At 36.0% G+C, this 27,871-nt stretch overlaps 1 protein-coding gene and 1 long non-coding RNA gene across 17 annotated transcripts in view; one reads left to right on the plus strand and one right to left on the minus strand.

Annotated features, from left to right (window-relative positions):
• The window catches only part of dlg1 (MAGUK family member discs large 1), a 516,408-nt gene that overhangs the window by 285,664 nt on the left and 202,873 nt on the right, over positions 1-27,871 (plus strand). For 14 of the 16 annotated variants that reach the window (XM_086911654.1, XM_086911656.1, XM_086911657.1 and 11 more), the window contains one exon: positions 25,283-25,378. The exons of 1 other annotated variant lie outside the window; for it this stretch is intronic. In XM_086911654.1, the coding sequence (XP_086767780.1) occupies positions 25,283-25,378 (96 nt within the window). Of the gene's footprint in view, positions 1-22,421; positions 22,575-25,282; positions 25,379-27,871 lie in introns of those variants that run through there. One more of the 16 variants, XM_086911660.1, reaches the window with a different exon arrangement.
• LOC105736819 (uncharacterized) overlaps positions 7,271-27,871 on the minus strand; it is a 98,427-nt gene continuing 77,826 nt past the window's right edge. Inside the window, exon 6 of the long non-coding RNA XR_004225823.2 lies at positions 7,271-7,439. This is a non-coding gene — a long non-coding RNA (uncharacterized LOC105736819). The remainder of the gene's footprint in view (positions 7,440-27,871) is intronic.

Genomic DNA, 27,871 nt, shown 5'->3' on the forward strand with positions numbered 1-27,871 from the left:
TCTTAATGATTAGTTTCTTTCTGTTGATACCGCTTGAATGGTTCCTCCGCCTTCGCCTAATTCATATTTCAATGATTAATATTATTTCTTAAATAAATATTCCATTGAATTTTTAATATCGAAGAAATTACGAAACGTGCAATTTTATTAATATAAAATTTTATCCTTCGGTTTGATAGAAATTAATTAAATTATGAAAAAGATTAAATTATTCACAGGCTTGCATATGATTAACAAAAGATCAATTTAAAATTTATAAAATTTCTTTTACTATTTACTCAATCTAACTAATCTTCAAATAATCTGCTTTAATAAAAAATAAACTTTTCGTAGGATGTACAAAAGCAACTATACATATCTCCTCCATTGCAATCCCTCGATTTTGCATAATATAATAATTCGAATATCGTTCCACCACGTTACGTTCGATTTTCTTCGAGTTAGTGCACTTTTATTTTGCACACGTTTCTCGCTGCTCTCCATCTCGACTGTCTAACGGAAACGGTCACATTCGTTTAACCTCCATCCTTAAATTTCCCTCCCTCACAATAGTGCCTGAAGTTTGTGGAGGCGACACGAGTTACGACGTCTCGTTACACTCCTCGCAAAATATATATACTAGAAACGCCTTCTTGCGCGTTATCTTCAAGGTATTTGCAACGTAAGTTAGTCGCTCCAAAATTTCTTTGATCGCGACTTTTTCGATCGACGTTGGGAACGAAAAGTCGAAAGAAAAATTCTATGTTTAATTATTATTTCGATTAATTTAAATCAAATTGGTTGGTATATTGGTTTATAAAAATTCTTGCGTGTACTTTTGGAAGATCATTCGGTTTCATCATATCTATCTATTTATATATATATATAGTTTGTAATAAATCGGATTAAATGGAGCTTCCTTGGCAGCAACATAGTTATCGTCTTGAACGAACGAAGCTGTTAATAACGTCAACAGAGAGTTCTAATCTCGACGCTTCTTAATCCAATGTTTTCACAGCTTCTCGTGTTGCCAATATGGGCAACTTTTCAAAAATATTCCTTCTTTTTCTTCTCTATTAAGCTATTAAGTTTGATATCATAAATTTATATTCGTTTCAATCATAGATACGAGTAAAATTTTTATTATCTAATAATTTAATATTTGTATTCAAAAAGGAAAGCATTGCTCTTCTTAATTAAAATATTCTATCCAATGTTTTTTCCATTATCCGACATATATTTTAAGTCTCGTACATTTTTCACCTCTTGAGTAAATTCTAGAAAGCTCGTACGAACTTTAGAAAACGTTTTTAATTTATTTATCCTAGAAAAAACGACACAGAGAAAATGATAAAACTCTTTCTAAAAGGGGATAGATGAGACTATGGTTAAACGATAAAATTTTTGTAGAAATTTTAATACAATTTCAAAATCTTCTCGTCTAAATCTATCATAATTAATATTAAAAACTAATTTATTTTACCCGTCATATCGATCCTCCCGCACATAAATTCCCTCTTTTTTCCTCTTTTCCCTCTTTTTCCACGTTGGCCACCTTTCATCGCCGGTGTTCCATGATTTTCTTCCACGTAGCCGGCTCCTCGAGAAATCGTTCCCGGGCTGATCCAGACAAGATACTACACGTGGAAGGGGCCAACAAGAACCAGACACGCCCCACAGTCCCCAGACTTCCGGTGTTACAAGCAAAACGCCGGGGTTCGGCAATTTGTCTGAGAGTGATTAATTAGTGCCGGTATTTGGCCAGTGTTTCAAGGGACGATGAGCCACAGTCCAGCCGCGGCTGAAATTTACGCGGAGACGTATGAATACTTTATGGCCTCTCTGCGTTAATATTGCAACGAGCTCCAGTAGACTAATCTCCCTCTCCAGTTATAACGAGCTGTGTTTGGAAAACCAGAAACGAGTGAAAAAACAATCATATCACTCTCGGTAAAATACACTCTCTGTTTTTCCAGTGCGCTTTATTTATGTTTATATTAATTGTTTACCGTTACATGGAAATTGTGAAACGCGTTCAATTTTGTCGAGTTATGCGTTTTAATGCATCATTGCAGAAATGTATCGTTTATTTTTTTAACGCATCTCATCGAAATTTATCATTATTTGAGAATTGTGGACGTAACGTTTGTCGAATTATGTTTGTACACATCGTTGTAAAAGTATTTAAATACTTTATTTAAGTTTGTATTAATTGCTCGTTTTTATTGGAGAATCGTGGAATTTGTTAACATTTGCTACGTTATATGTTCGAGGAATGAACTATTCATAATTTTTAAAATAGTAAAAATTATCTTCCACGATAAAATAAATTGTTAAAAATCTGCATTTGATGGATGAATTTTTTTCAAGTATCGAAAATCGCTTGGAAATGTTTCTTTTCCTGCAAAAATAATTTTCGATTTAATAGATTTGTAAATATTAAATAATTATATTAATATGTAATATTTCTAAGATTAATGATTCATTTTTACTAATTATTTTTACGTGTTGAAGTAACAATTTCTGAAGGCGCATTTCAAAAATTCTCGTTTTCACGAACACTAATGAGGGAAAAAGCGGAAATATATTAGCCCGATGGAACAAGAAGCTGCGTGAAGTTTCACAGGTGAACATCCTAACATATTACACGAACCATAGAGTGAGATTTGTCGAGCTCTTTTAAAAACTATCTTATTATAAAGAATACCTGTTTAAATAATTCGAAAGATAATATACGAAATTGATATCTTTGTATATCCTTGTTTTATAAACTTCAAAATTCCAATAAATATTCAAAATTATCGTAAAATTTATTAAAGTAGAATAAAAATAATTAGAGATAAATACTTTTCAAAAATTTTATGATTTTTACTTATGATGTTATAAGCGAAAGAAACTATCGAAACTATCTGATAGATCAATTGATGCAGTCCAATTCGACCAATGAGAGAATCATGACTTCGATCCGATCGACATTCGACATTCTGTAAGAAATTGAGAGGAAATAGCTCGGAACGAGAAGAAGAAAAAAAAGATAAGAAATATGCGTCTGGACATACGATTGGACTAGCCGATAAACCTATCAAGATCTTCACTATACATCTATTCATTGTAGGAAGAAGATTGAAAGTATCGAAAGAAATGTGGCAAGATAAATATCTTGGAAATTATAAATATTTCTTAAAAGTCAAGTATCCAAGATATTCTCTATTTTTTCAAAATATCTTCACTCATGAATAATTGATTAATTTTCTCGAAAATTCTTCATGAAATATAATCGAATAAGATAAGTATATATAAAACTGCATAATTCTAACAATTCTTTATTTCACTAAGATAAGAAACAAGGCCACGAAAAGATAATTATCCTATATTTTTCTTCAAAAACCCACACGTATGAATTTTTTTTACGTACATGCCACGTGTACCTCGACGAATAACCGAATACAACAAAAATTAATATACCGTTCACGTCCGTTTCTCACCCTCAAAAATTATAGACGAGCTCAATTACGGCACCGACAGGCAGATGCGCCATTTGTTAGTTGTCGTTTGAACACATTGAGATGCATTTGGGTATCCGTGTGTACGGCTTCCCTCGACTCGCGTAATTCCTAGGCAAGGTGTTTCGTCTAGCACGGAGTCCCATTCCAGACGGAACTTACGTCACCTATACGGTGAGAGAACGGCGCGGCGGTTTCATCCGACTTGATGGATGTGGCGTGCATCGTGAGGTCGCGGCTGGCTGCTGCCTAGAAGCAGCCGTTTCGTGGCTGATGGAGAATAGAAACGCCCTAGGAATCGGCCAACCGAAAATTTACCGAAACCGAACTTGCCGTGCCACCATATTAAACGTTTCTGTTTGACTGAACGTCACGCTATTAATTCTGCCAGTTTCCTTGGAAAAATTGAGGCGTTTTAATTTCTTTTTCTTTTTCTTTTTTTTTTTTCTTTGTTTCGGCGAGATACGAGAATTTCTGAGTTGGAATTCTTTGGACAAGTATCGTGTACGTTTGAAGGAAAATCTTTGAAAAGATTGAAATCGATAGGTTTAGTAGTTCGATACTCCAACGACTCGAGATGGTCTGGAATTCGTCCAATATTTAGCTTTAGAATTATGAGAATGAATTCTTATATCCTATTTTCGAATACTTTGCATGTTTTAAATATTGTGCTCGAATATGTTTCCGTGTGCATATTTGAATTGAAAAATTCTTGAAGAAATTATCCAATATCGTGCTTTAAATATTATATTTAAATGCATATATAACGATTTAATTCAATACGATTAGACAATCGAGCCACTGCTTAAAATTCTTATTTTCCCCGACTAATCAAAAAATATAAGGATGAGAATTTGAAAACGAAACTTAAGGATTGTACAAGGAGAACGATAATCAACGATAAAACCGTCCCAATTTGACGTCGTGGAAACAATTTCGTCGAATTGAAATAAGCTACTAGTAATTTCGTCATCGTGCCAATTAATTGGCGATCGGTTTATAATCAAAGATCGACGTCCACACGTTCGATTATAATTCCAGTAATAATTTCTATTGCTCGATCGTGCAACAATGACGATCGGCGAATCAAAATCGGGGGGCGAATCGATGGAAGGAGGAGGGGGCTAGAAGCATAGAGATAGTAATTATTATTATACGATTCTATCAATTCCGTTATCACCACGCTTCCGTCTATGTACTTAACGTGGATGGATAGATGGATAGAATTTGGAAATTCGAAACGGTGGCGGCTCCATTCCGCCCGTGCGCAAATATTAACATTGGTCAATGCGATGGCATCGAACCCTATTTGGCTCATTCATGAGTCTCTATTTTCCGCGAAATATCCACTCGTAGAACGTGTGTATTGTTTACAGTATAATTATCCCCACGTTCGATCACTCGTTCGAGCCAATTATTAACACAGCCTATATTAACGAAACATTTCTATGGAGATAAATTTGCATAATTCGCGTCTCGTTATTATTTCATCAGCTTCATTTTTGTCAACTCGTTCAACGTGTTTATTAAATAATTGGAGTGGAGTTTATTAAATAATAATTGTGGAAAATTGGCGAGCAAGGTCGTTCAATCTTGAGGTTCGTTAAATTTTTTCCGGGGCTATTGTCCCCGGAAAATTCTAAATTCTTCAATCTGTCGGGTAAATAGAATTCGGAAATTCAATGGTTGGCTCGATTGCGTTTCTGTATCAATATTGACCGTAAGAGGGTCGCGATCGCGTTCACCTTGTGGGGAATGTTGAATTATCCGGCAAATCCGAATTCGTGGCAAGGAATATAGATCACGTGATTAACCTTCAGACGATTAAGATTTATGGAAATAAAGCGATGAAAATTTATGCCACGCTCCTTTACAATGCAACGAAAAAATTATGGAGATGCACAACTCAAAGATGATCAAAGACGTTTTAATCGGCATTAATATTTAACGTGATCACCACCAGGTTAAATTGATCTTTGTGTCCTTACTTTACTTTGAGCCGAGGAATGCGTTTATAAAGTTGGAAGATATGCGGATTGAGGAGTCAGACACGTGAAGCGTAGATATAGAACATTGGAATGGTGATTCCAATTCACTTATACGCTAAAATTGACACAATTTCATTTACTTTATAGAGTCTGATATCCCTGCCTTTGTTACTCAAATCGTGAATCCCTGGAAATAGATTTTCGGTTAGTTTCCCGAACTACAAATAGTGACAGAAACTTTGCCATCAATTCCATGTCGTAATCTCTTATTCGCTTCCTCGTTCCGCTTTAAATCCTTTGTCTGAACGTCACACAGCCAAATTCAAAAACGTTCTGCACACATCCGGTAGAATAATTCTTCAATTACCAATGGATTAATTTACCTCTTCTTTTTCTTTCTCATTTACCCTAAAAAAAAAAAACACACAGTATAAGATATATCTACAAACATATTTAGCTATAATAATTATAATAATATAAGAAAGATAAAGATATTTATTGATAAAATTCGTAGACTCTTCTGTTTTAACGTCTCTTTTCCCTCATCCACTGAAATTCTTTTTCATTTGTTAAAGGAATTGACATTCAAAATTATCAATCATTATTGTAAGAAATACATTATTACACAGCAAATATTAGAAGAAGAAAAAAGCCTGTAAGTTAATTCTCGAAAGTCGCAATTGCAAAACGAGTTTCTGATTTTCACAAAAGAATATTCAGTGGAAGAAAAACGTCGAATAGCTTTTCATTTCGTCGCATTTCTGACGAATAGCATCCATCGACGGAACGCCAATAAAAGCATGGCGAGAAAGAGTGACGCGTATATCGAAAGGGGTGTAAATTTCAACAAACGTTTGTCACCAGGCAACCAAGGCGATATACGTCGTTGAACATGAGAAATGGTGGCCGCTCGAGAAAGAAGCACCGCTCTCTTTACGTCGGTTGCAGCTTTTCACGGTGCAACGACGTAAGACGTCGTAACTTTCTTCCTTGTCGGTTCGTGATACTCCTTATGCAGCCTCGAGTGGTCTTCCCACCAAGGATAAAAGGACAAAGAGGCGCGCGATGTATGTATAAGCAATAGACTACTCATTTCTGGTCGAGCCAGTTACGCCATTATCTTCGCCCTTTGAACGGGGATACTTTTATGGTAAACACTTGTAAAGAGTTTTGCCAAGAAAAGAAAAAAGTGGAAAGTAAAGTGGAGGGAAGGATGAAGGATGCATTATGCACGAGCAGTAACAAGAATATATGTATATTATGTATACTCTCTCGTTTATAAAGTCACCGAACACTTGGTAATTAAGAATTTGTTCTTTAATATCGCAATAATAAACTTCTAAATTTTAATTTTATAAAATTTGAAGAAATGAAAATTTATGAGTTGAAATGTTATAATTACATTTTTCTTCAGGAAAAAAACTTAAGGAAATTTCTTTAAAAATTTTTTTCTTTTTTTTGGATTATCTATCATCTTGATATCTATCTTGATATGTATTTTTTTTATTTTACATCTTGATATAAATTGATTGAATGACAGACGGTTTCGAGAAATTTAACAAAATTTTAATCTCATCGATGAAAAAAGAAAATTCTTTAATAACATTGCGTTAATAATATATAAAAATATTCTGTAATATAAAAATATTTATCCAACGGAAGGATTTTTGAAATAATAAAACTTTTTCATGGTTAATTTTACAAGTTAAAAATACTCGGAACATCTAAATTAAAGTCACGCATAAAAAATATTAAATATTAGAAATGTTATAACATCTAAATTAAAATCATGCACGCGAGAAATGTTAAATATTTTAATTAAATATTTGGTATTTTACATGTTTTAATTACAATAATGTAATTCGTAATTTTCACAATTGTTTATTTCCTCATTATTCCTGTTACTGTGTATTAATAATATAATATTAATTGTAATAATATGTTGATTGAGTAAAGTAATGTCCTTTCCCTGCAAAAATAAAACAAATATTAAAAATTTTATTATACATAAAACACTATCCTCCCCTATCGAATGAATTTATCATTTAAACAATGATGTCATCCGAAATTGCCTGTCTTACCCAATCAATAAATCATCGAATTATTTATGCATTTATATTTACAACATTGCAATCAATTTTCATACACATTAAAAGTTAAAAATCGTTAAAACAATCGTATCCATCCATTTTCACGATATCAAACGTTCCCCTTAAACTTAATTAATTCATCAGAGATTCTCCTCAAAATGCTTATCTTCGTGCTTCCCTTTCTTTCCCCTCTATCAAAATCTCTTGTTCATTTCATTCCTCAGTTTACTCTTACCTCCACATCGCGATGGGATAATTCACTTATCCCATCATTCGACCAAGCCAATCTTATTCCGATCTTATTCCCCAGAGATTTCCACCTCCTCTTCTAATCAATATAAATCTTATCGATCCGCGTGCAAGTTCGTCTCGCGGCGGATAGAAACAAGGAGGAAGTGAAAAGAGAAGAGAGAGAAAACGAATAATGAGAGCAACGAAATAACCTATGCCCTACCCGTCATCGTATTTCCCGTCATCTTGGACAAAAACGTTTAAAACGGAATAATTAAGATTATTTTATCGCCGATAGTTAAACGAAGGTGTTCCATTTTAATTACCGAAATGATGGAGCTTCTCATTTACATACCGAGTCGTCTTAAACGAACCGAGACGTCTCACTATACTCAACCACCCCATTGAATTTTCATCCCTCAACCATCTCTGTTTTAATACGCGTTTAATATATTCCCTATCAACCGCACCCTGAATTTTTTTCCTTCGACGAGATAACGCCTCGATGCAAATTCCGATGAAAAGTCGTAAATTGCAAATTAGGAATCGTCTGTTCCCCGCGGAGAAGCCAATTGCGAGGATAAAAAGATAGACAGAGAAAGAGAGAGAGAGAGAGAGAAATAAACTTGAACAGATAGAATAAAAGTTTTTAGAAGGAAACCTTGGTTCTCGAGGAAATTATAGATTGTACAATGGTGGAGGAATTATTTTTACGAGAAACTTTAATTTTATCGACAGTTAGATCTGCCTCTTTTTTTCTTCCATTTCTATCTTCGTTCAATCGTATCTTAATATTTCGACCGTCTCTATGCTCGTCGAAATGCGCAAGGTAAACCGATATCTCGCTATATCTGGCTCGAAACAGAGACTGTTTTATTTTTCATTCGTGATGATATAGAATAAAGGAGGCAGGAGAGCGGGCAACAATTAAACGAGAGACGAGAAACTAAATACGAGAATAATTATTATTTCTTTTAGGAGTTTTTTTCCTTGTTACCGATTCTATTGTTAGCAAGGAACCATTGTATTTTTCAGTACAGCAGAGGCGGCGATAAGTGAATCACCTGGATCGATTATCTGGAAAGAATTAGTTAATTAGGGGATGAAAATGACTCCCGTTGTTAAAATTTAAATTTAATGGACAATATTTTTTTTTTTTTTAGATATCACGAAATATTTGAAAATTTTTATCGATATATTTTTATCTATAAATATTCATTCGATAAATTAATTGTGAAATCTGAAAAATCAATTTATATAACGAAACAGATATATTGTTTTTCCTATTATTAAAGTAATTACACAATAATTTTGATTATTCCACTCTACATCGATAAATTTTAATTTGTATTTTTTTCCTGAAATTTCGACAAGATTGAAAAATCATCGCTTTTTTAATTCGAACACGATTTTGAATCGCGAGGATGAAGGAATATAGGATGAAGGCGGAGGAGGGACGAAAGCGGGTTGGGCAGCGTTCATTGCACGAATCATTTTGCCCAGGTCGGGATTTAATGCCCGGCTTTAATTTTCCCTCTTTTGTTTATCATCGCGTCGTTAAACTTTCATTTTATAACAATAGAGGCAACATCCGGGCTGAGACAGTTGAGCCACCGACTGAAAGAATTGCTACTGATGTACGACCGGTTATGGTTTGAATAAAATTGCATTATTTAACACCGAGCCGCTTCAATCCCCCTGCTCCGGCATAAATATGCATTAATTGTTTGTGCCGATATGCTCGAAATCGAGCCAATAAAAATCAATTTATTCCTCGTGAAACGTGAAATGTGTCGTTTTCATCGATGGATCGATGAACGGAACTTCATACTTTGGATTTGCAACTATAAACGAAATATTTTATTCAAAAGTCCATATAATAAAATATCAATTTGCGAGAATATCTCATCCGTGAACGCGATAGAATTGAGAATGATAAATAAAGAATTTATTACGTTCTTGCAAATTAAATTATTTTTCTTCTGCGTAATATGTACGCGAAACAAAATAGGCGAAAATGGAAGAAAACGAGTCTTGCGTTTTGCTACGCTTTACGCGTAATATATTTTGTGTTTTGAATTATTTTATGCAAAATAAAATATGAAAAAATTTTAGAATTTTTCGCTAGCTGCGTAGAAATTTCTTTTTTTAAATTTTATTATTAATAAATTTCTATTAACACGATTAAAATTGAAATAAACATGTGTTTAAATATCGTAATATATACTTACATATTTATATCTTTTTGAATATCGCGTGTATTCTATTTTTGTACATTTAAACTTTTTGTAAATGCACTCGTATCCAAAAATCATTTCTTGAGATTACGAAATTCTAACTTTCGTTTTCAAGTTCTAATTTAAGAATAAGTCCTACACTTTTACATCCTCGAATAATCTCCCCATTTCAAAATCAGTCGATTCTCATCTTCTCGAAAGCGCACACGTTTAACGAAATGGATAACTTTCCGTGTAATTAATTATCGCGATTCACAAGTACAACATCTCGCGAAAGAAGGGACGATTGAATAATATCAGTGACCCGTTTCCAGAATTTTTATCGGCGATCTTTTTCCAAGGGTCACGCGGGTCAGCGACGATGGATTCTGAATTTGCCGGCTATATTTAAATTTTCCCCCGATTCTTTCTCCCTGTCCAGGAAAAAAGGAGCTGATATTGCGGAGGGTTGAAACGTAATTTCATCGTGAAGAAGGGTGACAGAAGTTTCGGTTCCACGATGGATGGAACTTGAACGGGGTCAAAAGTTTTTCTCTTTTGAGAAGCGTGAAAAACCTTTCCTTTCGAAATACCATCATCGAGAACGGCCGATTATTACCGAGTTGAAAATTCGCGTTAATTGTTCGCAATTTCCCAATTCTTCGAGTGGTGTACAATGGGACGAAATGGGTTAGACCGTTTTATTATTTTTTTTTTTTTTTCTCCTCGACGCGGGTGTGTCCATCCGATTTTAAATTTGGATCCTCGAAATCCGATATCCTTCCGTAGAATGGAAATAAATTTTATGGAAAATTTTTTCAGTTCGTTTTGTCAATAAAGAAAAGACCTTCCGAAGAAGAAATTAAAGAAAGGGGATGGGGATGATCGATCAAAGTTTAAGGATACGAATCTATTCGAGATTGGAACTCTCGAGAGATGCTCTTCAGATTATTTTTCGCGAGGAAAGGAGGATTAATTTAATTTAACGCATTTGACTCAATCTGAAAAAAAAAACAATAATTATTTAGAAAGTAAAATTTAAAAAGTTGCTCTTAAAAATATTTTTCGTAAGTAGATATTGTTTCGAGCCTCGTTTCATCCTTAAATAGACCCTTAACGATTCCCAGTTTCGTGAATTACCGAATTTTCGATGAAAAAAGTAAATCACATTTATGACAAAATTAATCCGCATTGGAATTCGGTAAAAAATGAAGCGTCTCAAACGGTTGATATTTTTTTTGTCGAAACGAGAATCGTATCGATCCACGTGGTTTCGTTGATACCCGTGAACAGTGAGAATGGCCTCTATTTCGATTATCGGCATGTTGTATTCATGATGCATTAGCGCCAGAGAACGTAAAACCCTAGAATTCGATAATTGATCGTTTAAACGGCTATAATCCGCCGGGGGTCTTTTTCAACGCGTTAAAAAGTATTCGCCAATACCCGCGTATCATAATCGTTATAATAAATAGAGCGAATTTGAATTTTCACGTCGATCGTCAATTCATTAAAAAAAGATATCAATAACACGGGGGAACGAGAAAGATCCTTGGAACAAGAAATTGATACGCGCAAAAATGAATTATTATTCTCTTCCCGAGGGATGAGTTTTATGAAATTCACCTTTGTCGATCGTTCTCGTTAATATTAATTGATGTTTTCCACCGTTTCGAATTATTTTCGTATCCGTCACGATTTTCATCAACGTTCTAGTCCTCGTTTTTTAATCCACCGGTTTTGATAATATCTGAAAAAAAATGCGGTCTGTAAATTATGGAACGAACAGAGGTTGAAATTGTTGCGCATGTCAAAACGAATGTAGAAACAGAAAGTAGAGAGAGAAAGAGGGAAACGGCGTTACCTTTCGGTTGAATTTTATTCTCCGTGTTGACACGATATGCGACAAGCATGTTTATATATATATATATATACATATTTCGTGTATTACACCGCGATTTATAAACTTGGAAATGGACGAGTGGTGAAATTTAAAAAAATTTTTTTTAACGCAGTAAAATATCTAAAATGCTAGATTTTATACAGTTTTTTTTTCTTTATTTTATGCAATTAAAAATATTCAATCATTATAATTCATTTTTTGTATCATATTATTTTACTATTTCAATAAGATTAAATATGCCAATTGATTAATAATTTCACTGTTTCTTTGATATATATCATATATATCAATCCACATTTAATTATATTAATTTTATATCTTGATTCGCATCAAGATTTGTCCATTTCCTTCTATTCCAAGATAAATTTAAGAAGACGAATAAATTTACACCAATGTATGTACGTCGGACAAAACGATGTCCATTTCACTGGTGGAAATTGAGCAAATAAGAAGGGGTGAAAATTTTCTCTCGAATTTTTCATATTGCCGGAACCGCTTCTTTGCTTCGTCCATGCATTTCGACCTCGCCCTTATCATCGCATTCTTGTTCGTCTTTCCATTCATTTCTATTGAACGGCATGGCGGCCAACGGAGAAAAAGGCTAGGAAATCGAGGATCGAAACGAACGATTTCAATAAACTCGACGTTTTAACACATCCAATGTTACGAATTGAATAATGGACTCTTTCAGGCGGTAAATTTTTTTTAAGAAACGATGTCCTCTTTTTTATATTCGTGATAAAAGTATCATCGGGAAAAGCGAATTTTACAATTTCTCAAATATCCGAGAAGAATAAATGTTGCGTTTCCATAATTTGAAGACGTGGAATATTTATAACGTTCCTTCAAATTTTATGGAATACAGTTACGTTTCATCCCGTGCTGGATGTGAAATTATTACTCGAAAGTTTATTCTCGAGTTGCCTCGTGATGCGTGCAATCTTGAGGACTAAGACGTCGCTGGGATAGTTAGGAGAACTGTCAAAACAACTTGCATTCGTATAAAACATTGTTAAGTCAGTTGAATGAAATACGTTATAGAATTCTCGTCTCTTGTGTAATCTGGAACAACAAGATATGTAAATTCTACTTAAACTTTCTCATTATTCTTTTTCCGATTTCCACAAATAGTGCGTTAATATTAAATTGAAAAATTCGAAACGAGATATAACGAATTTCCAGAAATTCCGTCTTCAATCTTGAAGATTCGATTATTTTCTTCGTTTCTTTATTATACCTTATTTGAATATTTCTACACAATTAATGAGATTAATTTTCTTTTATATTTCTCTCTCTCTCTCTGTGAAGATTATTTCCTTTTTCTAAATAATAATTGTATAAAATTTAATATTCACGTATGTACAATGTCAAGTGATTTTCGTCAAAAAAATTTTCAATGATTTATCAATCATAGTTTCAAACGGTGGTTGAACACCCACACGTAACATAAGCTGGATTTGGATATACAATAGCCGATAATTAGCTGCTCAGTCAAGCCATTATTCCGATGGTTTCAGAGAAGCTTAAACGCACAACAGGCTGCTTAAATCTTGCATGGTATTCGTGTTGTCGAGCCATCCATCGGTAACCAAACGTTCGCTCCACAAGGATTGAAAAGTTTACGCAACATCGTAGACTGAATCCTTTCGAGTGATCAACACGAACCTCCGGAGAGATACTTTAAACAGATTTGGTCAGCTCTAACACCTACTCTGTCTCTCTGTCTTTTATACCTCGTCGTCCCATCGATCTTCTTTCGTCTTATCATTTTTCATTTTTCCATCACGTTATACGTTAGATGTTAGATTAGAATCGTCAATCAATTCTGAATATAGCAAAATTGCGCTTGCCTTTCCCGTTCGAAGAATTTTCCAAGTTAATCTTGAGACTAATAAATAACAATAACAATTATTCCTTGATCTTGACTTCAAATTGAAAATTCACTTTGATCTTTTATTTCGATTCTAATGGCATTCTGAATTTTCCTTTGTGCAAGGCGTTTTTCAATAATTCTAGGAATTTCTTGAAACTTTAAAATTCTAAAATGATATGAGGCGTCCAAACGATAATGATTGAAAGATGTTCATTGTCTAATTCGTTGAATCTTTCTTGAATCTTTGTATAACAGATCTTTCTAATATTTTTTTCAATATCTGCGATCCAATATATTTAATTGTGATTTGCTACGATTAAGAGATATTTCTTTTAACTGCTTTTAACGGTTCGAGGGGAAACGAAAAATTAAAACGGATTTCTGAACTTTGCTCGATCGACTAACTCGTCAAAAACAATGGCCGAGTTTTGAGAGCGGCTTTATCCACTAAACGAAACACGTTTCACTGTTTCGAAAGTAAGTTCCCGCAAACTGGCGAACTCTCTTCAACAATTCGATTCGAAGAGCATCGCATAATCATCGTGCGTTACGTGTCGAGTAATTCAATGGAAAGTTTTGGTCGAATTGGACAGACGCTGCTTTTAAAACTCAATTAAGATTCTATTCTTTCCTTTTATAATTTTATTGAACTTGCTCGGTTTCATTTCACTCGGCGATTTTAAATTCTTATTAAACGCCACCGAAGATATTTCGTGAAGTTAGAAAACGATGTAATGGAAGGGTTGAATATTTCCGAGCAATTAAAGTCTTCGATCCAGATCGTTATTCGTTGGATTGTTACCTATGAAATAATTAATTTATTAAGAATAATTGTAATAATAATTATGATCTTGTTTCTCGAAATGAATCGAAAAAGCTAAATGAATCTATTTTACAGTTTTAGTAAGACTTCGTTCATTTCATCCATTCCATCCCAATAATTCCAACTATCTGAACAACTTGCATAATCACGTTGTCAAACGTCCACGATCTAAAAATATTTCACTGGCTGAAATACTCTCCTGATCTTTCTCTTCCTTTTTTCGCAATAAAATGTATATATATATATCAAATACCTGTAACCTGGGTCATTTATTCGCGCATGATATATCCAGATTTCGCAATCCAGTAGCGCGGCCGCACAGGTCATATTTCAGTGTCTTCCCACTGCTCGTTGTCGACAGAAATATTTGGCAGGGCAGCAACCTGCAATGGATGCCAGATATGCGTGGTTTAATCCAATCCAGAGTCGTTTCGTTCATCGATTTCGTTCCGATGCTACGCGTTCTGTTACATCGACAACTAACTGCGCCCAGACAAATCGTTGCATCGATGCACAATAATCTGGAAGCTTTGCTCGAATCCTCAAATTCGGATCGAATCCACGAATGTATGTCGCGTGTCAGGACGTACCTTTGCGATTATCATCATCGAGGAATTATATATTTCATGGAAGTAAATTCTCGAAGAAGAGAAAATGGATTCTTATTATAAGAAGAAGGAAATTCGCGACAATGGGTTAGGATAAAAATTGGAGATTTAAATAAGCTCAAATTTAAGAATATCCTAAATAAATTAACTAAATTTGGATCCTGTATTATTCGATATTGTGTGATGGGGATTTGCTTGATTTTTACAAAGATACCGTGTTTTTACAATAATGTATTCCATTTCTTTCGAAATATCGAAATTTCGTTCGACCCTGTAAAATTAATATTCCTGTTATGTTATGAATTCTTGAAAAATTCAAGTTCTTACCCGAATTTTTAAATTTTCAAATTTTCACGATATTTTTTTGTTCCACCATCGTTTCCCATTCTATCCTATTTTTCTTTCAATTTTTCATAGGATTGAACGAATTACTGGGAATCACCATATAATATTCCGAACCAGTTCTCTTTATAACTACATATGCACGTATGTATGTTTGAAACAGCGAAACAGAACGATTGCCGCGTGAAATTTACAAGTGTATATTTTTCGAGCGTGGAGAGAGTATATAGACAGATATTCGGAATTCCACCGTGACTTGCTCGAAACAGTTTCTCGTTTAATGTACGAGCTGTTTGACAGAAATATCTGTCGAAAAATCAAATCGATGAATTGAAGATCAATAACAATTTGACATCACAAGAATTTGCTCGAAAGAACATAAATTTTTTAGACAAGAGACACTTTCAAAACACAAGAATCTATTTATTCTTATTTGACGTATTAAATACCACTTACATTGGTACAATAATTCTTCGCAATGACATTTTCGAAATTATTTTTGCCAAAAAATGAGACAAGTATTCGTATGAATTTTTAAATTTAAAATTACAAAGAATTCTGTAATCTAATTTTATTTTCCGCCACATATTTTGTCTCTTATGTAACATTTCTGAATCTATCGAGTCAATCTAAGATTTCAATTCGAATTCGCGAAACGTTACTCGAAGAAAACCAGCCCTCGAACGTTGGCCCAACAAATTGCTTTCTGAAGAATTTTTTTCTAAAGTTTATTGCCATCGACGCGAATTTTTCTATTTTATAAATGGCTGACACCGAAAGCATATCAAAGGCATCATGGACACGTGCGCAGAATGGTGCACAGGATAGAACACGTTGCGTCGCTCTTTGGGATCGAACATGGGTGTAGATCAAGGGAATTTAAAGTAGGGCCAGATGGGAAGAACAAGTTGGGGGAGAGGGAATAAAGGGATAAAGAGGGAGGAGGGATCGCGAGAGTTAAAGGAAAACAAAGGGGGAAAGAATGGCGCATGGAACAATGAGAAGTAGTTAAATAAAGAAACAGAAACGAAGAAATTCAAAAAGAAGCTACTGGATAAGAGATGTAGAAGTGCGATGGAAAAACAAGCGGAGAAAACAGAGAGGGTTGACTGGAGAAAAACAAAAAGAGAAAGAAAAGAAAAGAAAAGAAAAACTAGGAGACAAAGGAGGAAATAAATACGAGAGGTATCTCTGAAACGCTAGGATAGTTCAGATTTGAGAATGTACTTTGGTTGTTCCTGAAGATAAGAGATTTTTCTGTGCTACTCTTTAGATATTAGAGAGAAAACATTTTTATTTTTTGTAGTATTTTTGTAGAAATAATTCAAGTAACAACAAGTGGTAGAGTTAGATATATATTTACACTGCATTTCATAAATAATATGAATACCTTTCTGAATAGTTATATTCTAGATCAAATAAAGAAAGAAGCTATTTTTACAATAGTAAAAATAATTTAAGTAACAATCTACATTTTATATCGTTATTTTTTCAATAATAATTATTAAAGTATAATTTAATATTTATTATACCTTGTTAGATTAATTAAATTAGAAGCTCCTGGAATTTGAATGGTATTCATCATCAAGCATTTCACTTTGCTATAGACTCGGATACATAGAGGTATGCTAATAAAAACTGATGCTAGGGTAGCTGCTTAACATCTCCATCCAAGGACGATGTATCTCCAATTAACATTTATGTATTCAATTCATAGCATCGATGAACTTATCGAAAAACTATTCTCTTCAACGATTTCAATTTGAAATATATTGTATTGAACGATAACATTTTGAATAATTTTTTCCTATACACAGACGACTATATTCGAGAAAATTAATTTGATTAATTTCTCTAAAAAGAATTCGTAAAGGAAGAAAGAAATTCGACGAATGCCTTTTGTCATGCATCTTCTTATAAAATTAAAAAAAAAAAAAAAAGAACGATTCTAAAAAGAATAGAATCCTAAGAATAATCGAAGACAAAGGGAGGGAAGGAAAGAGGTGACAAAGTAAAGGGTATTCAGAATGCACTCGTCGCGAGCTGTTCGCTATATCCGGTCACGCACTGGCGCGTGACTTCCTTTCATCGACTCACAAAGGAGTAAGAGCACCCTGTACGCGTTTGTTCCATGAACACCGTAACAACGACTTCACTCTCCCCACGCGATCATTCGTTCCGGAAACTGGTGGCCTCGATCTCGAGCCTATATGAAACGCTGAATCCAACGTCATTGAACGATCAATCCATAAATCTGTTCCATTCCCAGTTCGAGAGAATATATATTGCGATCGTTACTGGCTGGTTAGAACGCGGCAGACACTATTCTGAATTTTAAATTCGATCCACCCTAAAATCTTCTCCAACTTTCGTCGCCTTTGAAGGAGCGAATGATTTTTTTTTTTTCTTTTGGTGGATTCTTTAGATTCGAATTCGTTGCTTGAATGGAATGCAATAAACGGGATAGCTTGTGATAGCTGTTATTATTTTACGTGTCTCTTTGTGAAATGGAAATTTCTATTGTATTTTTTATTTCTTTAAAATGACTTTTATATTAATATTTCTTATATTTTGAAGAAAACGCGACGACTCATACGCGTAAAATAAATATATGGTAATCTTCAATCTTGATCAGATTAATAAGTACACTTTTCAAGGGTTGACAAATCGAATAATATTGAATCTTGCTTGTAACAAGATTGACTAAAATTTACTGTTGTCATCAGTTCGTAACGAGCTTCGACCGATGGAATCATAAAGTTGTTCCTCTTCCATTTCATTCTGAGTTTCCCTATTCTGGTTTCCATTACGATGGTTTCTATTACGAGATTCATACTTGGCAGGGACAAAATCGATCACTGAATAATGATCGATCAAATTTTGGAAATGCAATTTATTTTAATACCTTCCCGAATAGTTTTTCGATAACGATTCGAAACGAATTCCCCATAAATTATTATAAATCCTAAGAGAACGTTCTGATTTTCATCATTAAGTGAGTATCAATTATTGAGATAATTTCAAAGATTCGTCTCTCGTATCACGAAAGAATTAACATCGATTGTACACAGGAACCTTAACTCGTAATCAAGGAAGATTGCATCGACTCGTAATTTCACGGAATTGCGGAGGAGGAAGCTTACAATTAATTAACCGACAATCGTAATTTAGATCGATGCTCGGGCAGTTATGGAAACCAACATTCCTGAAATTCATTACCAGACCTGCGGAGATAGTCATCATCCGTCTCTAATTAACTTTTCTCCACGGAATGTCTTCTCGTACGCCACAATTCTCATCTGATACCGCATCGTATTACGTCCTTTAGAGAATATTTTATTCTGTCACCGTTTAATACCACAGACGGATAACACGAAAGAAAGGATAAAAAAAATTAAATATATCAAAAGAGAAGGAAAGGAAAAGTTCCTCTCGCAATTTTCGAGACGAAATGAAGTTCTGTCTCGAAACAAAGAATTTTCCATCCAAGCTCTAATGTTAACAGACAACCTCTCCCCCTCCTGTCCACGATCTACCAACTTGCGTATCGAATAGGGACCAAACGCGACGCCTCGATAATCCCAGAGCGTCACGGGTTTTATAGGGTGTCGCGGCATCGTCGATACTCCTATAACCGAAACTAATTTCATCGGCTAGCTTTGGGAATCATTCGAGAACGGTAACACTTTTATCAGAAGAAGAGAGATGAAAGAACTCGTGAACTCGATGGAACGAAATACTGTCTCGCGGGGACAGGGTTTCACAGGTCAAGGGTTTCGAGCGCGTTGACGTTGCGCGTCCTTCTCGTTTTTTTCCGTTCTCTCCACATATTCTTTGAAAAGGTGTCGCGTTCAAGCGAGAATTCGCGCTTTGGAGAACCCTTTCTCTCTTTTATCTTGTGCACGCGTGATATATCGTAGCGTAAACTTTCGATTCACTCTTATGGGATGTGAGAGCAGTGTGGAGAAGATTACGATTTCTAGATCGTCTTCCGCTCAAAATAGAATTGAGAAAATTATTGGAAAAATTCGATAATCGTTGAGGAATAAATGACGAGGAATATGGAGATCCGTGTTGACGCTATTCGACTTGGCATTTAGAGGGCAGGGCTAATTGCTGTGTGAGAGCTGTGGTGAAGCTAACGAAGTGGGAATTCGAGACTTTGGATCCTGGCAAGATCTATTAAATTGCCTGTTGCTCGAAGTTGAACAATGCTATGGAGCGCGAAGCTATATAAGTTTCTGTATAGATAATTTGCTGAGAGCAATATTATAACGGAGCATAACAAGATTAATATAGAGACTTAAATCCTATTAAATAAATCCACCACGTTTGCTCTATGGCGAACGAACGATGAATTACTGTACGATCGTACAGCCACCCGTTCAGCTATCTTCCAACATTTTTCCAGCAAAATGGAGGAAGGGCATGCGCGCGATTTGCACGATAATAAAACGCCACAGGATCCATCTGAATGTAAGCCGGGTTCGAGCGGACAATTCGAGAATCGGAAAATTATCGGTGCAAAAAAGGCCACAAAAGGATACAAAGGAATCTCATTTTCAGACGACTGAATGCCCTCCTCCCCTCCCTTCGAAAGAAGAAATATCAAGGATGACGTATGGTCTTTTGCAACGCATAAAGGAGCATAAAGATATCGGTTATAAAGGAACCGGAATCCTACCTCGATACCGTTCCAATTCGGATTCTATCGAATAATATGGAAGAGGTAAATCCAGTTATTTTATTCTCGCGGTAACGATGGCCAACTGGCCGACAGCGGGATATTCGAAAATCTCGGCGGAAGAGCTCCCGTCGAAAACGTCGAAACGTCCCTCGTCGAATTTTGTAAGACAGATTGTTGTCGCGCATAATTTTCGACCCACGTTTTTTTCGTACGGAATTTAAAAAAAAAAAATTCCAGAGCTTAGCGAACAAAGATTATCCAACAAAAATATGGCAAATAGTGGAGCGTGTTTAAAGCTTTGAGGCAGATTAAATTCTGTCACTCTCCGCCATCGTGAAAAATATTTTCCAAGCGTGTCTTTTCTTCTTTTTTTTTTTTTTTTTTTTTTTTTTTAAGGAAGAATTTGTTGGACGTTAAAGGATGGGAATTTAACGAATTATTCGTTCGAAAATCGTTTCTGATTATGTCTCTCGATATAACATGTTAACGATATATTGGAAATATATTCCAAAACATCATAATTCTCTGCTACTGAAATTATTTGCTATCGATGAATATTATCGGCAACTGCGCCGAGGCATTAATTATGCATCGATATAATAGATCTAGTAGAATTGGTCCCTAGCCAGACTCAGCAAATGTAATTTGCCGGTAGTTAAACACGCGTTATCGGTTCCTTCAATTTCCAATCGGCGATTCAATTACGTGAAATTTTATTATCGAACGGATTAAATTATCGAGAAAATGACAGAGGATAAAAATAACTTTCGATTGTTCCTCCTCTAATAATATCGCTCGATCTAGAACACGAATCCATCTCTTCTTATATTATTCTTCGTACTTTGAAAATCATCTTCATAGCGCGCACGACAATCTCAAAAAATGATCGATTGTCGAAATTCTCGATCAGTCAAGGATCGAGTTTTCGAACTGGATATACGTCGTGTATATATATATACGCACACGTTCGTCGCCTGGAGGCCACGAAGAAGTACGTGCCACGAAGCATCAATTCGTTTCAACCGGAAGTATCCGTTTCCATCGGTTGGAAAGAGCTTTGCGTGATTCAGCCACGATCGCGCCAACTTGCATCGAATGACGAAAGGACGTTTTGGTGGGGCGAAAGGATTGCCATCGAGGAATAAAATTGCTCTGCGTCACCGCGGAACGCGAGTATTCGATCATCATCCACGTCTTTTCACCAAGTTCTCTCTGAATTCACAGAGCGAGAGAGATTTTATTGCGAGACGATCCTCGCTCAACGGACGAGCTTCCAATTGAGCGCCATCTTTGAGACTACAAAAAAAAAATCAATCGTTGTCGTGGAGGAGATATACGCACAGATGAGATTTTTTTTTTTATAAGCTTTCTCGAAGCGCATTCTCGAACAATATTTAGAGCTTTCGATTATTATTTTTCACGTTAGATCGACGGGTAATTCAATGTTGAATCAAGATATCTCAGCACGATATGTATATATATATGTGTGTGTGGACATTTATAGAAGATATGATTCTGAAACAGACAAACGTTTATCCAATTTGAAACGTGTTGCATAAATTCGAATTTTATGGTAGAATTTGTAAAAACGTTGACAAAGGAGAAATTCGCTCCGTTCGCTGTGTATTTTTAAAATCGTTCCATCCTCGTCCCTGAAAATTCCATTTTCACCGATCAAACAGCTCGATATCAAAATACCAAAATCCCCTTTCCTCGATCTCGTACATGTAACGTATATCCATTCCCTTCTCTTTCTCTCGATAAGAAACCGATAGCGAGCACGTTGTCGCGATGAAAAATGTAACTGTACACACCGAGGTCGAAGTATGAAGTAATTGAAAGTTCAGGTATTCCCATGTTTCGTGTACAACTATTCGAGTCGATCGATCGATAAAACTTGGAATTGGCCGTCGAGTGGAATTCTCGGCTCGAATTCTCGGCGTGGAATCGAATCTTCCGCGAGAGAACAATTCGATAATATATCGTGGCGAGGATCGATCAACCTTTGCCACGTTTCGAAACGTTCCACGTTTCCGCCACGCTTACTTACACGAAAGCCTCTCTATGCTCCATCGAATTTCCAACAAGGGGCCAACGATTGGAAGGGTCGAATCGAGAGAAACGAAAATTATTGGCAACATTCAACTGCCACCCCGAACTCGTCGCGCCTGTTAAACTTCTATAAGCCCCGGGATGGATAGATACTGGACGCTTTGCGGACCGAATGTGATCGGTCAAAGCGCAAGTAGTTACGGTCAAACTGTCATCAGCCGTAAACACCATGCCGAAGAGAGTGAATGGATCGAGAATTATCGAAATTCGACGATGAATGTACGTACGTACATTGAAGAATCAATTTGAAAGAAAAATAAGAAACAAACACATCCGTCTCGTGATTCATCTTAAAATTCCATCTTAAAAATCACGTTGCACTTCTGAACGCATTCAGAATATTGCGTGTCGCGATATTCTAAAAATTTGGTAACGAATATTTTTCGAAGTATTCCGCATCCCTTTCCACTCGATATCGGCGGCTTCATTTCGTGAAAGGAAACTTTATTGTTCCCCGCCTCTATCTCGTTGATTATTTTCGGCCGGAGGAGCGGTTCCGCTCGAGGGAAAGCACGCGTGATTCCGTATATAGCCGGGGCAGAAGCAAGACGAATTGAAAAGGCACTTGCGCGTCGAGTTCGTTTATCCGAAGATGAGACCGAGTCTCGAGTCTTCGGCAAACGTAGCGCGGTACCGCGCGCGCGCGCCTCTGTTTGAAGTCCCGAAGAGATCGGGAAGGGAACTCTTGGGATGCATCGAAATGAAGGCGGCACACCGCCGGCCAACAAACTTTTCCCGGCGCAGAAGATAAATTTAGAGGCGAGCTCTCGTACAATACTTCTCGAAAACCTTGATCGACACGCGCGAGGACTTAATTGCGAGCTAATCGATCAATTATCGAAGAGTGTAATTGATATTGAAAATAATTGGTTGCACACACGTTTGTAAAAATAGGTTAGATCTTTTTATCTGAATTATTCGACGTTTTCGAACAACGTGTTCTTTGTATAATAATATTAAAGTCTTAAGTGGCTTGCGTATTACTGTCTCTTATTGTCTCACTAGGCTCTTTATATCGTAATAGGTTGTAACATAACGAGAATGACAAAGGATCGTCGCACGTTTCGCGATAGTCACGGAATGCATAAACGATGTCGTGATGAAAGTCACGAGTGACCTGGCGCGTGTAGCTAATATTTCATCGGTAATTTCGATTTGAAATTCCTCCTCGATCCGCAAAAATGGTTTTACATCTGGTAAATTGAAAAAATAATCGGGCGTTTTTTTATAGCACGCAGAACTCGTTCGGCCGTGGCCCTCGATATATCGGTGCTTCTTTCAATTTGCACGCGTGGATAAGCGTGATTCAAATATATCGTTGCCAATAAATATAAATATATTATAACAAACGCAGAGAAACGTGACATCCGCACAACAGAGAGATCTCTTCGACACTTTTCCTGAAAGCGTCACGCCATGTCAAACGCGTGTTCCCAAATTCGGCGTTTTCCTCGATCGACATTCAGAAAATGGTCTTTCGTTTACATTTTCTTTCCACGCGATAAATCGATCCGAGTTCCTTTTATTCTTCAGACCATTTTATCGCTCGTCGCATCGGCGAAAATTCCTTTCTCTCACGGTTTTAAACTACGAAGAAAAATAGAAAGGTAAAGACAACTTTCTTGTTTTATAATAGCACGTTCGTTAGTTACCTCGAGACAATCTTGATGTAAAAATCGATCCATCTTATTTAACTTTAAAATGGATTGATATCAAAATGAGAACGAATATCGATGCATAATTGTTCGATAAACTTCGATCGCAGTGAATCAGCAATGAAATAAACTCGTCGTTGATTTAAAAATTAGAAAAGTTTACTTTCTAATTTTATTTAGTGCATCTCTGCAGATATACCAGTAGCAGCATTGCGAAAGAAAATCTTGACGAGGTTTATCGACGCAACGTACAATATCTATTATCGAGTTTGACGTTCCCTGAAGCTGAACAAACAGTGGTTGGAAACGAGGACGATAGGGGTAATAGTGTATATTTAATAAAAGGGTTCAACGTGTACGAATAGGCCGGCCGAATCGAGGAAAAGTGGCGCGGGATGTTAAACACAACTGCGCATCGAAAGTTCACCATGAATAATTCTGTTTGGCTCGTTTAACGCGGTTGCAATACCGGCGGAACTTCCATCAACTTCCGTTCAACGATAATTGACTTTGCGTCTCGCCGTGGTACTATTTATTTGCCCGCCTTCCAAGCCTGGCCCGACTGCACCCACTCTCTCGACCAATGATCGAACCGAACGTTGAACGCCTGGAAACGCGACAATATAGATAGGGGAAAACAAGAAGTTTAAATTGCGTCTAGGGATCGAGTTAAGGCTTAATTCTTGAATTGGAAATTAAATCATGGAGATTTATTCGACTCGAATTTATTTGGCCACCTGCACGACGACTTATGCATCACGAATTCGTTCGAATATTTGGAATATTTGGAATTGAGGAAGATAGGGGGGAAGGGGAGGGATGGTCGCGATCGTGATCAGAAAGAGGACATCGTAAATTAGGGGCGTATTGAATTTCTCCTTGTTTCCAAGTTGTAATTGATTTATCCGGAGCAGAGTAGAAAGCGTGGATCGTAGAACCAGTAGAGAGGAGGGTTCTAACGTTGTAGATATCTGGTCCTATCGATCTCCAAACAACAACGAGGGCTTTTCGAAATCTATTATTTTATGCATGTTTAATCCGCTATTAGAACGATGGTTGCGGTTGTCGGAAGAGAGGATATTGATTATGTTAATTACGAATTTTGAATTTGTTAAATGATGCAGTTTGATATGAATATTCATGCGTGTATCGTGTACGATGCTTTAACAGCGTTTGCTTTGAGATAATGTGTACAGAGTTTACCGGAAGTACGTATCGTTTTCTTATTAAAAGAACATGTAGAGATGTTTTTAGATCGTGTGGTTATTGCAGGGTGGTCCAGACTTCCCGGTGAACCAGACTCTGTCGAACATTTATGGCCGTAAGTCGGCCAGTCCAGAGGCTCCAGACCACGTAGACGAAACTCAGGTTCGTAAGATTGTAAATAATGTCGTGTCAGAATTAATTTTCGATCTCTTCTTGTTCTTAACTTGTGTATGTTGAAAGAATGACGTTGCCTCAAAAAACGTTGCCGAGGGATACTAACTAATAAGTTTTAACATTTGTGTTCCCGATTAATTTAAAAAATTTAAATGTAAAGAGATATTTTTAAAAAATTAAACTGTATATTACGGAAAAAATAAATTTTTTTTAATAATAATTCAACGATATCTTAACTCGGTTGGCAATAAGGAAATCTCAGATTTCTTCTCTTGCAGCAACGTTTCCTATTTTATCGACGTGTTTCTCCCATGTAATTCCTCCGCAACATTGGCTACAAAATACTGGTCGATCAATTAGTGACTGTCGATATTCTCTTATTAATCTACTTTCCTATATTTCCGTTTTTGCATAAAAAAATGTTTAAACTCGCAAAATCAAATAGTTAATCAAAAGTACTCTTTCTAATAAATGGAATCTCTTGGTCGAGACATTACACAGTTATTTTTCTTTTTTTGGTACCGCACGTAATGGACTATTTTTCCACGACAAAAACAGAAATTAATCTATTTTGCATCAAGGACGAACTATAATTTTCCAGTTTCCGACGTTCTTCCCTCTTTTCGTTTTCTCATTTCCGCGACGAACAGAGCGGAAAAAAAAAAGAGAGACGCATTTATCCTGGCAATCCTCGTCATCTTTCTGCTTATTTCCTTCCGAGATCCGCATTCTCTTAGAACAGATTTCATTGTGCATCCACGAATATTTCGTATAATGGAATTCATTTCAAAAAGTTGACGGTACGACAAAAGTCAATTTCCCTCCCTCCCCCCTCCCTTTTTTTTTTAAGAGAAGAGAAACACAATGGAGATGCACAGATAACGCGTGCAGAAACAAACGAGAAACGGCACAGGCGATAATTTCATTTACTTATCACTCCGTCTGTGAACACTGGATTGAAACTCGCTTCGATTTTACATGTCATTTCGCCAATTAGCGGGGAGCACAAAGTCAACGATTAAACATAGATACAATAATAGGCTCGCTTGCGGCGGAACAATTTGTAAATTATGCCAGAAATCAGCGTGACTGCATTATCAATGCTATTAGGCGGTTACCGTATTTGCAAATAAAGTGTGGAAACTAGATATAATGTATTCCATTTGATTTCACTGAGCTGATTAATCCGATAAAGGACAATCGTATAATCGTTAATCCTTTGATCCTGATTATTTCCGGATATTCGAAACGTATCAACTTTTTGCCACAGCCATTCCCTCGACAGAAGAAAAAATATTTCAAAAATTATTATAATTGTAATCGTAAGATCTTTCTTTTAGAAAATCTATTCTAAATAACTAATCAATGCTTTGATTTTATACTTTTAATTTTAACGTTGAATATAAATACAACTCCCTCCGTTACTCCATTTCCAAGTCGATCAGCTTAATTTAAACAAGACTTTAATCGAAGCGATAAATCCACCGTTACTTCCACGCATTCCATCAATTCTCCGCGAATCGTGTCGGAAGCCAGAACGAGACGAATCCGTCTACGATAATTGTACGTCCGGAACGTTTCGAGTCGAAATTACATCTGTGCGGAAAGGACGTTAATGAAATAATAGCGAAATTTCAGGCGCGCAGATTATAAATATATACCGTCGATGTAATCGTAGCTCGTCCCCGAATGTTATCGAATCGCGCGAACTTTAATTAAACGGCTGCTTTATTAATCAGGCTGATATATATATATAAATTTTCACTCGTTGGACATCGATCTTCCGCATCTTCGTTGTTCTGGCAATGTTCACGATATATCGAGAATTCTTCTTCGAAGTATCGATACAAAATTATATTTTCAGTTTCATCGATATCTTGAGATAAAGAGTGTGATATGTCAAATAATTTCGGATAAGATATTAAGAAAAAATAATCTCCAGTATTAACTACGACCCATGATAGATATTATCACGAAATATAACAGCTGAAGTTTAAAGTATCTGTCGATGAGAATGGCTGGCTATTATTTATTTATTCAGTTCAATTTATTCAAAAATGAGTAATTCTCAAAATATCGATGGAATTTACTATTCCACTACGGACAGATAAATCAATCATCTATGCGATTCGTCGAAAGAACTATAGATTACTTTACTCACTTCAGATGTATTTCATTTCGAACGAAACGAAGATGGGAACAATATTTACGCCCGTCGCGTGAACGAATCAAATCCGCCATCCAAAGTTTGAATTCGTCTGGATGATCGATCACGCGCGAAGCCGTATCGAGTGAAATGGATCGAAACTTGAGGGATCAGGAAACTGAGAAGGGTCTCGCACGCATCAATCCTTTATCAGAGACGAGAAAGCGCGCTCGTTGAACGCGTGGTAAGATCGCGTTTTAGTTCGATGGAAAGAAGCGTGTCGGAATTAGATCAGGACGCGTTGGTAGGAGCGCCCGAAACGTGGCGACCACCAA

The sequence above is a fragment of the Apis florea genome, unplaced genomic scaffold (genome assembly GCF_048593485.1).
Source record: "Apis florea isolate Af1SG1 unplaced genomic scaffold, ASM4859348v1 contig_3326_pilon, whole genome shotgun sequence".
NCBI lineage: Eukaryota > Metazoa > Arthropoda > Insecta > Hymenoptera > Apidae > Apis > Apis florea.